Consider the following 18,089-nt stretch of genomic DNA (forward strand, 5'->3'; position numbering starts at 1 on the left):
TGGGAGTTGGTGGGAAAAAAATCCTTCCTAATGAAGTGACTGGTGTCGTGGTCTTTGACTTTTATACAGAACTCTGAAAAAACCCTGGATGGCTTTTGAATGAAAAAAAGAGTTATAAAACATATATAAAACATAAATAAAACTCTTCTGAGTTAGTAAATGTAAACACAGATACCAAGTGCACTGAACAAGATGATTAACCCTGTAGGTCTGGTTCAAACACAGACTGAAATTGTTAAATTTAATCTGAGGTGTTTGAATTGTTTCTTTGGTGAGAGATAATGTTAACTAATACATATATTAACACAGTTCCTAAATTCCCATTTTTCCCCTCTTTACTTAGTAAAGAGTGTTCAGCAGTGGAGTCTTGAAATCGAGTCTATTTTTGATGTAGTCGCCTCCAAGCCACTTGCAGGTCTTGTGACTGTGAACATTCCCAAATTGCAAACGCAGCAAACGTTCAGTGTGAAGCTTCAACCTGGAGAAGGCAGCATTGTGCTGCTTGTAAACATCAACAAGGTAAGGAGGTGTGAGTGTGGAACCCCAGCCAACTGCAAAACATTTCCCCTGGTTTCCAATGTGTCTTTCTGCCTCCATGCCAGTTTTTGGCTTCCTTCCCCTTCCTGTGTTGGTGACTTTAACAACAGTTCTGTATCCCTCACAGGACAGGAAAAGTGTTGTTTTCCTCTCTAAAAACTGATGTCTGTGGGGCCATGAAGCTCTGTGTCAAAAAGATTATGAAGCCTTTACCTTACTGCAAAACAAAAAGATTACATCATTAACAGCCACTGCTAGATGAGCTACTTAGGTAGATAACCATTGGACACCCTGTGTCACTTCACTTAACTGGCAGTAGGTATCTTGTATCCCATGCTATTGTTTACTGGTCTGACTGGGACTAGAATGTGCTACAATACACGTCTCCCAGGAAAGAGAGGAAATATTCCTCAAACCTCTCACTAGATACCTTTTCAGGTAAATGAAAGCAAAAGAGCCTTACAAAGAACTTGACTGGCAGCAAGGTTGGTGGAAATTTTGTGGAGTAGTGCTTCCTTACATTGGCTTATAGTCCCTTGGGTAGACAAAACTTATGAGGAGTTTTGGAGCACTAAAAGATGATCTAATGAAGAGAGAACTCAACTGAAAAGTTATGAATTTGGTATGCATCCCAGTGATGAAAGAAGAAAAAATTGGTGTGCTTACCTTCAGAGAGTGTTGGGAAACTTATGTGGTGGCAGACTTAATTCACCACCATTATTTCACTTCTACAGAATTTGTTTTGTTTGTGTGGTTTTGTTTGTTTTTTAAACTGTTGAGTTTTTTCACACAGGCGTAATTGAGAAAAGATATATAGACTTGAGAGGTGAAGAAAATCCATGTGTCTGTTCTAGTTGACAGATAGGTACGTATCTGGAATTAGGCAGGGAGCCCAGTGTGGCAAAAAGCATCATGAACTTTGTCTTGGCTTCTTGCTCAGAGCGCAGGGCTGGAGCAGAGCTGGCTGTGCAGGGTGGGAGCCCTGTGGCTGCTTCACTGCTGGGCACGGTTCGATTTGGGGGTGAGCGATGTGCTGTGAGCAGGAATTTGGGACTTCTGACAATTCTGGCAGTTTATAATGTTTGACATACAACTTTTGAATGTCTTACTGGCTTTACTGATTATTGCTGTGTAACTCGGCATTTGTTTCCCCAGTTTGAATGCATTATGTGTGTATTCTCAAGTTATCTCGTCAGTTGTTTGAGTGGAGAAAAAAGGTGTTAAAGGCAAGCAGGGTATTTATGTTCTAGTATGTTTGCTCAGTGACTTGCATACTTAAGTGCTTTGTTTTATTTTGACATGAAAGCATACGAACATATGATTTTTATTACTGTTGTCATCTGTCAGGCAAGTTGCATGAGCAATTACAAATACCTAGTTTAATTTCAAACAATTATTAGTCTACCCTTAGCCTTTTCAGGGATTATATTAAGCAGGCACCGCAATGCGAAACTTCAAAAATGATTTTGGTGTATTAATTGCTCTACCCCCAAGCTCAGAAGAAATCTGTCAGTGGGGTACGACTGCAGGTTTGTGAGGAAGCCCTTCCTTCAGAGCAGAGGCAACAGTGGTTTATTATTCTTTGTACATAAAAGGCATTGTTGCATGAATTCACATCAGCTGATCTTGCAAGATGCCCTGCAATGTGTTTCATGTATCAACGAGCCTAATGGAGCCCTTACTCTGTATGACAGGCTTGTGTGGCGCACGTTAAACAGTGAGACCTCACCAGAAATTTATTTCTCGTCGAGAGCTTATTGCAGATTATGTTGTGAAGTCAGCAGACGTTTGGGTGATGTGTCTCATTCGAGATGCATTGCAGCCTTCCTGCAGTTGCCACACAGAGTGCTGTGTTACTAACATGACAGCGTTTTGCTTCTCAGCTAATGGTGAGCGTGGGGGTGACATCATTAGTGGCCAATGAGACACTCCAGCCGTGCCAGGCAGCTGCAAACACTCCCGTGTTGTTGAGGCGCACGCTGATTTTGTGCTTCCATTTTGCTCTGTGCGATACAGAGATTAGTAATTCAGCACAAGCAGTTGTGATAATTCTGTATCGGGGAATTTGAAACGTTAGTAGATATTTTCATGATTCTGTCCAAGTATGGCTACAGCAAAACATATTGTTGGGCTGCTCTCTGGCCTCGCTGTATTTGAAAAGATTGAGGCACTTCTTACATGGCTCCATTCAGTGCTGATCCCTCCATTGTTTGGCTGCATGCATTAGTGCTTTCTTTCCATGACTTTTGTGTTGTGTACTCAATGGGCAACTGTTGGCAGTAGGGTTGTGCAGCAGAAGTAGGCTGCTGGAATGGAGATGTGAATATTACTCTGTGACTAGAAAAATGAGAAAATTAAATCATCGTGTCATCCTAGAGGCAGGTTTTTTATGTTTGTAACAATTATGGAGCACTAATGAAGTGATCAGGAAGGATAAAGAAAAAGCAGAAAACACTGAAAAGAGAGAATAAAACTTATAATTTGACTTAAAAGCTTGACATAGATGAAGCAGTCAGTATGGTCACATATTACCAAGATCACAACTGAAAAGCATCGCCCCTGTATATTGAATGTTGTATGTGATAGGTAAAAGTGTCAATGAGAGGAGGGGTATGATACAGAAGCTAGTGAGCAATGTCTGCTTCTGACACTTAGATATTTGAGTTTTGGAGGAATATTCTGTCAGGGTGGCGCAGCTGAGGGGTAGCAGTTAGACATGTGTATGTGTACTCATGGCCCATTGTGGACACAAGATGAAGTGACAGCCCGAACTTCAGTGGAAGAAATTGCACATTTCTCTTTAAATAATTTTCACCAGAGAGCTGCAGCCAGAGAGATCCCAGTTACCACGTCCCAGCTGAGGCACATAAACTCATTAGAGCTGTGGTAATTCACACAAAGATATCTGAGCCCTTAGGTGCATGTTATGCATGGTTTTATATACATTGCTCTGACTTTTTCTCTTGTACATTCAAGAGTTCTGCAGTGGAGGCTTGGTGGCCAAATGGACATGGAAAGCAAACAGGATACAACACGACAACAACTTTCATCATGGAGACAGGACACCAGATTGAGAAATTGTCAAAGGTAAGCCCTGGAGCTTGATTACTGCTGGCATTGCACTAGCACTGTTAGGACACCTGCTCTGCATAGTAGACATCTAGAGCTCTTTAAAATTTTGCTGGATTGTAATATGCATATGAAAATGCTAATGAGAAATGAGGTTTTTTAATGTCACAGTATATATTTGTGTGTTTTCTGGTAGACTTAGCTTGTATGGATGCCTTTATTTGCGTTCAGACTGGAAGACAGCCTACAGTTATTTGGAAGCTCAGAGAGGAAGAGGTGTTTACTTTTTAAGTTTCCTATCTTACAAAAAAAGCACTTTTAAACTTGATATATCAAGCTCATGTTTTTGCATCATGCACTGGAAAACCTTTTTAGATTTCTATAGATGATGTGAAGGCTTATTACTGAGACTTTTCTTGTAAATTCAGTTTTTAAAAACTTGTGGGATAGATGCATTCCTAAGAAGCTAACATCCATCCATTTGTTAGAATGTGATAGATGTGCTTCAGGTTTAACAAGAGGTACCATCTTAAAATATGACCATGAAAGTAATATTCAGGGATATTTGCATAAGGGTTCCTGCAACATACTGGCTGTATAATTATATGTTTGTTTTTACTAAGAAGCCTAGATGAGGTAATTTTCAATTGTCCATTGGAAAAAAAAATACAAATTAGACTGGACTCCTTATGTAGTTGTTTCCACATGTTGATGGCATAAATTTACACATCTCTTAGGTGGTTGTGATGCATATTGCTTCATTAAAAACTAATCTGGTCACCAGCCATCTAAAACTACTGTTTGCTATGAGATTTGTTCATGTGAAAATGCCTGTGAAAAGCAGTAGCCCCTGGAGTCCCAGTCTTTGTAGAGCTAACCCTTAGTTTGATTATGAAGTCGTAATAGTAATTCTGTGTTATTATTAGCTATTTAATTTTGAAACAATTAAAAAGCCACACCAAACAAACAAAGCATATTGTGCCTAGAAAACCTGGTTCTAGGAAATAAGGCTATAAAGCTGGTAAAAAAAAAAAAAAGTCTATCATTATTGTTTGAAAAGTGCACAATGATAGGAAAACTGATTGATTGCATCAGAATATTTCATAGAGCCCTGTGGCATATGGGACTTCATGGTCTACAAAAGATATTCAGAGGCTGCTTCTTTTTTCCTCTTTACGGGGAAAGGGGCGGAGGGGGTGGTAAATGCACCACATTAGAAATTTACCAGCATATGAAGCTTATATACAGATTCATAGTGTAAAATCTATTCTTCCTTCGTCTTTTTGGTGAAGCTGCCTTGGATTCTGACACACATAGCCTGCCCCAAGCTGTCCAAGTGGAAAAAGGCTCCGTATGCAGTTTTTTCATGTTCTGCCACAATTTGCTGTCATGTCAGCAGGACTGAATAGCAACATTCATATGGGTTAATAAGAACTCTGAGTAGTTCAGGGGATACGATCAGGGAAAAATGTTCCTGAAAGTTGTTGTTCTGTTGTCCACCTAACACTGTATTCAGGTGCAGTGTGTTTCACACCCTCTACCCCTCTTTTCAAAAAGAAAAACGTAGGGGTGGCACATTTCACAAGTGGTTTGTCCCCCTGTGGATATCTACATAACTTTGGACAGTTGAAAACTAAAGGGTGAGAACTGTGTATGTGAGAAAACACAGCTTGGTCTTATGTCAGATTAGGCTACCTCTAGCTTGAACTACTCTCTGGTGTCTGGCATGTTAGTCTCCAAAACATTAACTAATCCTCTGGGAAAATTTCCGGGTCATAGGCAGAAATTATGTCAGAATAAAATTGTTTTTCTTGAGGGAGGGTCTGTCCTGTCCGGTTTGCTATTACTAAGTTGCTTTACTTCTTGCCATGCCTACATCAAGGAATTTATTATGGCTTTCATTGCCTTGTGAGGCATTTGTTTGCTTTTTGAGTCTGATTTCCCATCTTTCTATATGGTTATTTCTTCAACACTGTCATCAGAATTTTTTATTTCATGAGGCTATTTTAATACTTGGAAGAGCTTAACCTTTATCTGCCTTTCCCTCCTTCCCTCTGCACCCTCTTTTCCCCCCAGGCCTTTGAACATAACTTCCAACAGTCTTTCCTTTTGCCTTTTAGTTGTCACACTGCTTTCATGCTGTGTGTTAATTTGTTAGGTCACTGGGGTGTTCTGTGATCATATTTCAGCTCTGGGCATCCTCATCCCTATTACTTTTCCTACTGCTAAATCTGGGAATGCACATGTGATCCACGGGTCACTTAATTAGGTACAAAGCAGTTATATGTGCCTCAAAAAGACAGGTATCTATTTCTTAATTGTGCCCCAAACCAGTTAATTACTCTGTGGGGGCTAGAGACCCTCTTCTCTGTGCTCCAAGATTGGGAGAGATGATCAGTCCTCAGGCAGCAAGGTCTGTCAGACAGATTTAATGGTGGCCAAGGTGCTGTAGGGGTGGTCCTGGCTGAGTGTTTCAGCCTCTTTGATTGCCTCGGGTTTGGCCAGTTGCATGAGTTCCGCTTGAGCATGAATAAAGCAACGTCACATTACTTCTGTTACTAACATAAATGCTCCATTACAAATGCACCCTGAGACAGTCCCAACCTGTTTGATGACAGCCATTAAGAGGATCTCCCAAATACTTTGGGAGCCCCAACTATAAATCCCATTTCATTTTGTGACACGCAAAAGAGCTGCACTGGAGACTGAGGAGTTTTTCTCCAAGTAATTGAAATAACTGGAGGAAAGTTAGAACTTTTTTGCTAGTGTAGTACTCATAGTGTAGGTTTCTTACTTTTGCGGCCCACAGTAGTTAAGATAAACATGAAAGTTGTATGAAATACTGATTGGTTTTTTTTAATTCAACTTCTCATGTTAAAATAAATCTGCAAAATTCTAGGAATGGATGTAAGACTTTTGTCCTAAAGCCAAGTTCATCATACTAGTCTATATTCAACTGACCTAGTGTGCAATGGGATCACAGTGGTAAAAAGACAGGGCGTGCTGTCCTCAGTACAGGTATGAGATATTGGACAGGGAGTCTGAAATGTCCTCTCAGTGGTCTGATTTTGTAGGTTTTTTTCCAGCTGGGAATGCCTTTAGTGTTCTGGATGCTGAGCCCAGCTGGGGCAACACTGGAAAACACTGCAGGACTTGCAACCAGTCCCATTTTTTTAATTCATTCCGTTTCTATGTTTTGTCATTGCCACGCTGCAGAGGGGTTTAGTTTGAGGTCAGTGATCTGCGGTCTCCACTCATACATCTATTTTGTCATGTGCATTGTCTCTGTCCAGGTATTTAATTAATAACTGTGCAGTTAACTAAGAAGCACCAAAGAGGAAGTGCAAAAAGCAGTGATTTTTTTTCATTGTCTTCTCTACCACTATAAATATTTTTGTCTCTCTGTATGATTTTTGATAAGCTGAAAGTTTAAAAAACATGGTCCCTCAGTGGGATTAGTCTTTTCCCATTTGAACGTCAGCCTTGTCTGCTGTGTGAAATAAAAAATTACATTTTATCTTAAAGACAAGTATACCATTTACACTTAACTAGGTTAATTTTAGCCTGATATACTGACAAATACTTGTCCCAACTGTAGCTTGTGGCAGAGAGAACAGGCTGTACTCTCCAAGCTGACCTTTTGAAAAGGTAGAGCAAATAGTCATTTGAGGGAGGAGTGGTTGCTATCTTAGGGCTAGTCTAGAAAAACAGAGGTGGTTCTTGACCCAGACTTCTTGCTTGGTGTGAGCTGGCTGAAATTTGCCATTTTCACTTCATTTTATTTAATTTCTCAATGGTCTTCCTATGACAATGAGCAACAGGTACCAGAAAGAGAGAGATTTTTCTTTCTGGTCTAGATAACGTGAACTGGGGCAAGGATGAAGGAGAAAAAGAAGTCTAAAGCCTCCCTGAAAGAGCTGTTTTCTGTAACACATTGCAGGAGCCTACCATGGCAGGTGGGGAAGACACCTCTACAAATGAGGGGTCAGCACAAAGTATTAGTGCAGTCACCTAACTGCTCTCTCCTGGCTGTGGAATTGACTGTGTTCATGTTGATGCCATCAGGATACCCCTCAGAGCAGCATTGTTGCTTTGACTGAAGTCCCCAAAAATGTCCACAATGATTTCTTGAGAACTTTTGCAGAAATGATTGTTTTATTTTTCAACATCTGCAGTACACAATATGAGATATTAGGCTGAAAGAGCAGCTGTAAAAGTTTGCCTTCTTCTTGAGATGTGCTTTCATCTGGAACGACCTTTAATGCCTTACACAATTAGTGGTTATTTAGCTGAACTGGTCCCTCTGAAACCTTATTGCTGATGATGCTGTTCAAACACAGCTGCGGTGGCCAGAGGGCCCTTCACTTCCAACCTGGTGTTTGTGTTTGCGTGCACGTCTTTTTCTCTTTAATTGCTACACCTATTAAAAAGATATTTTGGGGCAGCAAAATAAGATTTTGCTTTTACTGGATAAACCTGAAAATAGGCATTCAGGGACAAGACTCGCACCTGTGGCTGCTGTAGTCTCCTGTAAGGAGAAAACTGCAGAGTGAATGGTGTGTCAGATGTATTGCAACCTTTGCATTCCTCTTGCTGGTCCTCACCTGGACTTTAAACTGAGTTCTGCAGCAAGCAAATGTGTACCTGTCATTTATACCCATGTACATATGCACACTTGCTTGAGCATACTTTCTCCCTCTCTCTTAATGTGATAGTAACTTTAAAAAGTGAACGGGTTTATCAGAAGGATGCTTTTTGTCCCTGTTATAGTGTGTTTTAATCAAACAGTAATTTAGAGATGAGACTGCATCTTTTGACTCCTTGACAAATTCTAGGCTCTTGTTGTTCAGTTGAATCCCTTTTTTAATGATTTCCTTCATTTATTTTAATTTTTTTTGGTCTGCTTTAAACCTAAGTTTCATGTCTTCACAGGCCTATTTTCGGACAGTGGAACTTGTTCAGGAACCTATTCCTGGCTCACCAGGTCTGAGTTTCTACTTTAGAATCAATGGCCGACCCATTTTCATCAAAGGCTCAAACTGGATTCCAGCAGATTCTTTCCAGGACAGAGTGACCTATGACACGTAAGCCACATTTGATGTTCTCTAAGGAGAAAGGATCATGTTTTCCTCCTCCTGATATCAAAGGAACTCCTTTCAAGTTAGGACACTAATTATTGTGGGTTGGAGGCCTCAGAATTAGGGCTTAATTAATATTAATAGGCTTGAGTGATGTTCAAGGCATACGAGTGCAATAAGTGAGGGGAAGGTGGTGGTTTGCTGTCCGCAGGTTACTGACCTTTCAAGTATTTTTAGGGGTGATTCTCAGGCTGTCTGATCCTATTGTCTAGGACACATTCATCGGTACTACTCCTCCCCCTCTCACTACCCACCTTCTCGCTATGCATTGTGGGATTTAGGAAGAGAATATACATTTCTGAACAAGTTTAAGTGAGGATTTGAGTTCAGGTGATTGATATTTAAAGCAATACCTAAAGAGAAAAGAGCAAACTGATTAATAAAATATAGTATTTCTAAATCTGGTCCTGCTGATACTTCTGTAAAAGCACTTAGTTGCATGTGTCACTCCATCTATTTCATAAGTGTTAGCAAGACCAAGTGAATTTTTCTGCAAAATTTGCTTTTTTGAGAGCTCTGTCCAGACATGCAGGCCTAGAAGCTATCAAAGTGGTCTGGTTTCTATCAAAGTTATAGTCTTAAACTGCCTGCTAATGATGAATGCTTGGGTTTTGTGTGGTGGTTTTTTGGTTTTGTTTTTGGGCTTTTTTTGGGTATAACCTTAGAAACTCTGAAGTGATGCAGGTTCACCAAATTTGTATAAATCTTTTTGTATTTGACAGATTATGGCTACTCTTGAAGTCTGCAGCAGATGCCAACATGAATGCGCTTCGGGTTTGGGGAGGAGGAGTATATGAACAAGATGAATTTTACGATATTTGCGATGAACTAGGAATAATGGTAAAAACAATAGACACAGAACACTTATTTTGTTCATTTGGATTAGATTTTTATTTTCAAGTTCTTGTCAATTTTTAAATAAGAGATTTAATACAGAAGTTTTAGCCATCTTTCCAAAGCATGTGGTAGAGTACCAACCTGAGAAGTCGTATCACCTGATTTTATTATTATTATTATTATTATTATTATTATTTTAAAGTTGAATGCGTTTTGATTAGTGAGGCTGTCTGTTGAAACTGGAAGTGATATTTTGGAAACTTCATATTAGAACTCCAGCTTGTATTTTCTCTTGTTACTGAGGCTACAACTCTGTTCCTCACTCATCCCCACCTCCCTCCCCAGCCCAGGATCTCCCCTTCATCTCCTTCCCTTTTTCCCTCCCTCTTCCTTACATTTCCTCAAATTAGAGCAACAACACCGTGACTTCAACTCTTATCTCTTTTCAGACCAAAACTCATCGCTCTCCCAGTTCTACTTTTCCTGCTTTCTTGGGAAAGGATGAGAGAAGGAATGAGTAGCTGAGAACCTGGTACTAGTGATGGCACTTGGTGCAAGATGACAGTGTTTACACTGTAATGATGAGCCCTGTAGGCATCAACAGGGACCTACAACTCAATCAGATAGTTGTGAAACAAGTAATACATGGGAAAGGGGGTTATGCACAAGATCAAATAATATTTTTCCTGCACCTGTGTTTAGGGTTTACTCATATGAGAACAGCCTCGCTGAAGAAACTGAGTGCTTGAGTATGTGGCCCCGGTTGTGAGCAAAGGCCTTGCAATCTGACCTCAAGGAGGCTTTAAGGCCTGCTGTATTTGAGTTTTGTGTTTTCGGCCACCTCCGAGTTATAACTGCCTTCTTCAGTGTTTTAATGTTCTTCTTTGCTGTGGAAATAGATTTTTCTTTTAAAAGTATTTTCTCTTTTGTAGCAATAACTGAAAAGGCTTGGAGGGGTTTTTTTGTTCTAACTTTTAAACCAAAAATATTTCACTTGGCCTGAAGCCAAATGTGGAAGGCCTGATCTGAAGGGCCATTTTGAACAAACTATAATTGAGTTATAAATGTAGGTGTAAGGGGAACACCTGCTGCAAACACTGATAATTGTAGATGAGTACCTTTGATTAGATGAGCTTGGAGGCACATGTTAGTAAGTTTTGATGAAACAGTGACTAGATGAGTGAAGGCCAAGTTGCATCTGGTATTGAAATCCAAAGTAGTGTGTTTGGTCTTTCTCTACAGCATAAAAAGTGGGGAAACAGAATTGATACCTTGCTGCTTTCTGCTGCGTGTGCTTGAAAAAAATAAAATGTTACATCTATTTTAGTCATCTGAATGAGTGCCCTGATTTTCAGGGCTTCTGAGTACTTACAGTTCTTTCATTTTTGACACCAAGCACCTAAGTAGGCCGCTTAGATCTGTGCCTGTATGGTGCTCAATGCAAGATTTGGGTCTTATTTAGCAGCCAAAATAGCAAGTAAATGCAGAAAATCAGACCCTTATTCTGGAGGGGGTGGTGCTGGAGGCTTTTGGTTTTGTTTCTTCTGATGGTCTTGCAAAGGCTTAAAAGTGCGTTAGAGTCAAACTGTGCTTAAGGAAAAACAGTGATAGCTCACTGAGGGAAATGGCAAGAGAAAGTTTATTTCAGTAGAGTTTTGACTCTACACAGCCACTGATTCTTCAGCAATAGTTTTGCTTTTTTGATACAGCGCTAGGATTGTAACAATTATTAATGGATTCATTACCTCCATCTATCCTCATCCTTATTTTCAGTTTTCTTGGGAAACGTATGCTGAAAAAAGTAAGGGAAAAGGATGTTTTCACTGCAAGGAAAATGCAATTTTATGAGGAGCTGCGCTGGTGCTTATGTAGCACCATGTGCAGGGAAGTGTAGTTTCCTACAGACTCCTTTGGGTTAATGTGCCCCTTCAAGAGATCTTTCTGTTAACATTTGGGATAGACTGTCAGGAGTCTATAAGTTACATCATTTTAGAGGACAGAACAGGTAAAACGAGATCTTGCCTGTCTCATTGGGTTCCTTTCCCCTTTTTCGTAATTTTTTTCCTTCAAGCTACAAATAGATTTCACTATTGAGTTGAAAGGCTTACTCTTCTCTAGTGGTATCTACCTGATCTTTGTTTTAAGAGAAAGATCACTGGCGTTAGAGGATCTCATTTGTTTCTGCCCCCTCTTACTGGGTAGGATTTGCTCTTTTTGGGATCAGTTTGTGCATTCATTGTCGAAGTGCTTTGTTAACAAGTACATCTGAACATCCGTTAAGTGTGTTTGATACCATGTCAGAAGAACGACTCTCTCATTTTTTTAATAAGCAGTGGGGATTTGGTGTTACACCTGCAAAGTAGTCAATACAAAATTGTTGTGTTCAGCTGGAGATTGCCCCACGGTCACATTCGAGCAATACATAGGTTGCAGTTATTCCACTGAAACGTACTGAACTCCCTCTACTGAGCAGTATTCCACTGAGCGGTATAGACTGTCAGGATCTGATTCCTAAGGGTGAATATTTTACAGCTGTGATATTGAGGAAATACACGGTGGAGTGTGCACACACTGAACCCCATGGAGGGGTGCGATTGTTCAGGTGGTACTTTCAAAGAAAAAGAAATAGAAGATTTTAATTATTTTTGACATAAATCATGTCTGCCTGAATAAATGATTGTGCATCCCAATAACCATATGTTTTTCAAGTATGTAAAATGGTTTGCTAACAGATTTTTTTTTCTTTTGTTTTCCTCATAGATTTGGCAGGATTTTATGTTTGCATGTGCGCTGTATCCAACTGACCAGAATTATTTAGAATCTGTAAGAGCAGAAGTTTCTCATCAGGTATTTTGTCCGTGTTTTGAAGCTCTGTTTCCCATTACCTAGCTTTGATTGACTGACTGTATTAGTTAGCTTTCCAGAAATGCTTACTTGGGAATGGTTTTAGTGTACCTTTATGTAGCAGACACAAAATGTAACCTTCCTAAATCCTCGCTAACTTCCTTGCAGGAGTAGTCCGTCAAGCAGAGGTACAGGCCTTCCTCATGTCCAAACTGCTGTCTTCTGAGAGTGAGCTCTGATGATTGCACTGTGCCTTAGCACAGAATTTACCCTTTCCATGTGGCTGAGTAGATAAAGTTGGAGATACACATGTGCGTATGGTGGATACATGTCAGCATATTAAAAGTTTGCACGTATTACAAAAGTTTGAGCCTCGTGGAGAGCTGAGGGAGTAGTCAACAGTGCAGACAAAACCAGGAATTGTAGGCTCAACCTATGTAGACTTGTAATTCAAATAGTAGTGAAGTTATTTTCTTTGTTAATTTTTAAGAGAAGTAATTTTGCTCGCCTTCTGAAACAGTACGTTGTATTTCAGGTGAGGCGTTTAAAATCCCATCCATCAATTATTCTGTGGAGTGGAAACAATGAAAATGAAGCAGCAATTGCAAGCAACTGGTTTTCCATACCTTCTGCTGACAGAGAAATCTATATCAAAGACTACGTGATGCTTTATGTGAAGAACATCCAAGAAATAGTTCTTGCTGTAAGTGATCTCAAGAAACTCTAGGGGGATATGGCTTGGCAAAAGATTTTAATTTTTGTAATTTGAACAACTTGGAGTTCTTTTTTTATTTTTTAATCCCTTTGAGAAATGAAAACCAGCACATTATTGAGGAACCGCACTTTCCTGGCTCTTGTAAACAACTCCCTAAACTCAGGACTTATCCTCAAAGTAAAACAAACCAAAAAATTACTTATGTCTCTAACAGTTTGTGATATCTTAAGGAAGACCTGAAAAATTTTGTGGATATCACTTATTTTTTCCTTCCTATTTGTAATAACTCCATAAATACCTTCACTTCCAGTGGAAAAAAAATCAACTTGCCCATTACTTAATTAATCTAGATGATCAGATTTCCTTTATCCTGATTTTGTTAAGTTTTTTGGCTTAAGTAGGTTAAACAAAAGCTATGCTAAACATTGTCCTGATACTGTCTAGTTATTATATTGTGTGTTTTTGAAAAACAGATTAGTGGTATTTTACAGTATATGAATACAAAATAAAATATCTTGACATAAGGTTTAAACGGTGGGCATGCAGACCAGAAGCATCTGGAATCTGTGATGAAGTTTACTGTGATTTGGCACTACCTGCTTTGTGCAGCTTTTGTAGTTTAATTTTACCGCCTGGAAGTAGTGCGGTTCTTCATTATTTATTGGAATATGATTTTAACTGACTTTTATGTGTGCATGTTGAGTGAAACTGATTTATAAGTCCCAAGCTGTTGTTGTGTAACTGTCTAGTGGTTAACAAACACAATGCTTCAACCACAGGTGATTATTCTTAACTCTCCTGTTAGCTAAGAAACAAAATGTTGCAAGAGTTTTGTCCAGTTAGACCTTTCCTCTTCAACAAGAACATGAGGGTTTTTTAAACCTAAAAGTAGCATTTTCCTACTCACTTATCCCTTGTATAGCAGGATCTTATTGACTTCAGGGTATGATAATTTTAGTCTAATCCCTATCTTTTCCAGGATGGCAGACATTTCACGTTATGATGCTCATGACCTGAAGTTTCCTTTTGCTAGGACAGGCACTCAGTCTGTAGGTGACAGTGGTATTAGTGCTTGTCATTGGAGGCTACCAGCATTGTCAGAGTGGTTGTACTCTGAGAATTTAGAATACATTTCTACTGGAAAAGTTGAAATACGAGGGAACAATAAAAATGAGGCCAGGTTTGAAAGAACCTGCAGGAAAGGATCCCACTCTTGAGGGCAGTTATGTATTCTAAATGGTAATGGTGTCTTATATTCCTGCTTAACATCTTGGTTCTAGATTTCTATATTTCAGTTAAGGGTTTTGGAACAGAGTTGTTTGTAAAGATATGCTATGGTGTTCCTGTGATCAGCTACACGAGTTAGGTGGTCAGTACATGTGCAGCAAAGTGAGGTGTTCCGACTTGATACTGGTTTTTGGTTACAGTTCACTTGTGCAGTGTTGCTGTCCAGGATGGATCCTCTTCTATTTTAAACCCATAGAATAACTATTTTTTTTGAGTGCCAGAAGGAAGCACAGTTAAATAATTTCAGGTCCTGTGTAATACAAGCCAACTTGGGGAGACCTGGAACTGCTAGCAGTACTGGATTGGAAAGCTTAAAAAGCCTTCGAAGTTTGAGCTAGACACTTCAGGGAATCCTGGATATCCTGTAGTAAATTGTTTCAATTAATTATTAATTACTAACGTTTAAAAAACAAAAAACAGAGGCGGAGGGGAATGGGACTGTTTCTTAAAATGAAGCACGTGTCTAAGAGCTTTGCTGTATTTGAGCCAATTGCTGCAAATGCACCTGGTAACTAACTCAGGCCTCTGTTTTACTACAAGTAGTGTGCAAAATGAATTATACCTGCAAAAGGATTCCTTCAGTACTTAGGAGGGTACTGCTAAAAGGTTGAGTACACTAAATGTACTGAGGCTATAAATAAAGGCAGCGCTGAACAATTTGAAATGTAACGCTTCCTATACTCTCGTCTATCTTAGCGTGAAGAGCCAGCCAAAATGACAATAACTTGCAATGCTACCATGCAAGTGTTAGGAGCGGAATATCTAGGTTAAGGTCAAATTGTTAGGGTTAAATTTAGGTGAATACTTAGGGGAAAATCATGTTTTGGAAAAACACTCCAAAAGAAATGATTTTCCATAAAGAAGTCACAGTACTCAAATATTAATGTTCCTTGAGTTTATTTTTCATGAGGCACACTTTAAATAGCTTTCATTAAGAATTTAGAAGCATATAAAGATAGATCTCTTGATGTGAGGAGAGAATCCCTTAGAACAGCAGCACAAGCACTATCTGTCCTCCAAGAACATGAATAAAAAGCTAAATAAGCAAGTAAAGATGATGAATGTCGGGGTGCAAAGTGGGATGTTTCCTAGGTGGTGATGCAGAAATTTGGAAAAGGCATGTGCTCCACCCCCCCTTCAAAATGTGGTCTATGTATTGAGCTCATAAAAACTGATCACTTTGTGAGCAGGTTGTGTTTTTGTTTTGATTTGGTTTTAAATCTCAGGAAGATAAGAGTCGTCCTTTCGTTGCATCCAGTCCCACCAATGGCTTGGAGTCGATTAAAGAAGGCTGGATCTCCCAGAACCCTTATGATACCCATTATGGTGACACTCACTTTTATGACTACAGCAGTGACTGCTGGAACTGGACAGTGTATCCTAAAACTCGTTTTGCTTCAGAGTACGGATTTCAATCCTGGCCTTCCTTCAGTACGATCGAAAAGGTAAGGCTGGGCTTCCACACCTTCTTGTCCCCTCTGCTCTCATTTAGTGAGGGCAAAAAGCATCTTCCCACCAAACTACAGCATCTGACCCGTAGTTGGGATGAGGCATTGTCAGGTGTGGTATGGCACGGGTGGGACTGAGGTGTGGGCCGTTTCCCTCCTCAGTGTTCAATGTATTTACCTCGAGGAGCCAAGATTAGATGAGAGGCTGTTATGAAGCTATTAATTTTAATAGTAATTCTTTTTAATATATAGCTTAGTAATGATTGCTTAACATCTCTTTCCATTTGCTGTGTCTAAGGATGTGTGTTCATTTAGAAACAGAAGAAACATAACCAGTGCTGAATTGTGATGCATTCTAAAATATATTGATTCTTACCATTTTTACCCATTTCTCTTAAATAATTATTTTCTTTATGTATTGCATGTAAGAGGATTTGGTTCTGTCTTCCATTAGATTTAGAGATGATATATTCTATCTTACTTATCCAGTTGGAGCAGAGACATATCGTGCCGTTTGTCCATTTGTTCAGAGGGCATTGAATATCACATTGATACTCATGCAAACAACTGAAAGGAGTTCAGAATGTTCCTTTCAGTTTGCTGGGTGAAGTGTATTATCTGAGACATAATCAGTGCATTCATCCGTATTAATACCAGTGAAAGTTATTAAATCCAGCCTAAAAAGGAATAAATTTAAATGAAATATTTTACAGAAATTGTGATTACGATGCAAGTTTGACAATAATAACTGTATGAGCTATGCTGCATTGTTGTCCTTCATGGAAAGAAAAATGTTTCATGACCTTTTGTGTTCAGAGGCAGGTTAAATTATTATTATTATTAATTATTATTTTATTAAATTGATAGACCTACTAACTAACTATTATTGAATTTATAACTCTGCTAACTTCTGTAACTTATGCCTAAATGTGTTTGACCAGAGGACTTTCTTTCATCTTAATCTAGGGTGTTTCTGATTTACTATGAATGCAAGCAAGCCTCTGAGGTCCCTCGGCCAAACTGAACCATAGGACAAATAAGTTAAATGCCATTCAGCCAAAAGTTGGTCTTCTGGATTAAACAGCAACGTCTACTTTCATTTATTCATACAAGGAGTATAAGCAAAGGGTATTATTGATTCAAAATCGTTGTAGTGCATGAGGCACTACAGAAATAGACGATCAATTTTAAAGGATTTAGATGATATCAGCAGAGTGTAATGGATATCTGTTCCTGAATATCCTGTCAGTCATTAAATGCGCAGTTCACCTTTTCATTCTGATCCCTTACTTTCCTGGTTTTTGAAAGGTTTCCTCCGTGGAGGACTGGTCCTACACAAGCAATTTTTCTCTCCATCGACAACACCATGAAGATGGCAATGATCAGATGCTTCAGCTGGTGGGGCATCATTTCAAACTTCCCCAAAGCACAGATCCCATCAAGAAGTTCAAAGATACGATTTACCTCACTCAGGTAACAATGATATCATCAGTATCGGCAGCTGTCAATACTCATAAGCTCATGCTTATTTCTTTGTGATTTCTGCGTGACTTCTAAATGATATGAAGTAACTTTTTAATGCTCTTAGGCAAGTTTAAAGTGCTGTTACCTTTTGTTGTTTTCCAAAAATTTCATAGACATTCTTGATGGGAATAGCTGCATGTTCACTAAGTTTTTAGTGTCTGAGAGCTGCTGACAACAAGTTTTATAAGAAACAAAACATCTGGAGAACTTTAGGCACTGATGACAAGAGAACAAGGATAGACGATGCTGTGGAATCGAAAACAGGAGTAAAACTTGCATGGTGGGGTCCTGGCTGAGAAAGCTGTGAGAGTTTCTGCAGGGTTAAGTTTGTCAGGACCTTACTAACATGTTAAAAAATCTAAGAATACCAAAGTAAGGATAGCAAAGAGGATAAAGAGACTAAAATTGGCTCTAGTGTTTAATTCAAAGAGTTATTTTTACCTTTTGAGCTGTCCTAAAGAATAACATTTTCCTTTATTTTGAGTTTCTTGTAATACCTCCCTAGCCTAATAATATGTGAAGAAAATAACAGACTGTTTGGCTTCTCTTGAACTTGGCCGATGAAAAGTTCTGAGAAATGTTTTTTAAACACAAGGTAGGGAAGGAGAGAAGAAGAGGGAGTGCAGGTGAAAAAGGGTTGCACATTTTCGACTGTATACTGAGTACGTGTGTTACAATTTCAGAGTATAG

At 39.2% G+C, this 18,089-nt stretch overlaps 1 protein-coding gene across 2 annotated transcripts in view; it reads left to right on the plus strand.

The window, feature by feature from the left end:
• The window catches only part of MANBA (mannosidase beta), a 43,964-nt gene that overhangs the window by 16,506 nt on the left and 9,369 nt on the right, over positions 1-18,089 (plus strand). For both annotated transcript variants that reach the window (XM_065836081.2, XM_071808235.1), the window contains exons 6-13: positions 344-519; positions 3,514-3,624; positions 8,539-8,690; positions 9,467-9,584; positions 12,342-12,428; positions 12,961-13,128; positions 15,654-15,872; positions 17,184-17,348. In XM_065836081.2, the coding sequence (XP_065692153.2) occupies positions 344-519; positions 3,514-3,624; positions 8,539-8,690; positions 9,467-9,584; positions 12,342-12,428; positions 12,961-13,128; positions 15,654-15,872; positions 17,184-17,348 (1,196 nt within the window). The remainder of the gene's footprint in view (positions 1-343; positions 520-3,513; positions 3,625-8,538; positions 8,691-9,466; positions 9,585-12,341; positions 12,429-12,960; positions 13,129-15,653; positions 15,873-17,183; positions 17,349-18,089) is intronic.

This window comes from Patagioenas fasciata, chromosome 4, assembly GCF_037038585.1.
Source record: "Patagioenas fasciata isolate bPatFas1 chromosome 4, bPatFas1.hap1, whole genome shotgun sequence".
Lineage (NCBI taxonomy): Eukaryota > Metazoa > Chordata > Aves > Columbiformes > Columbidae > Patagioenas > Patagioenas fasciata.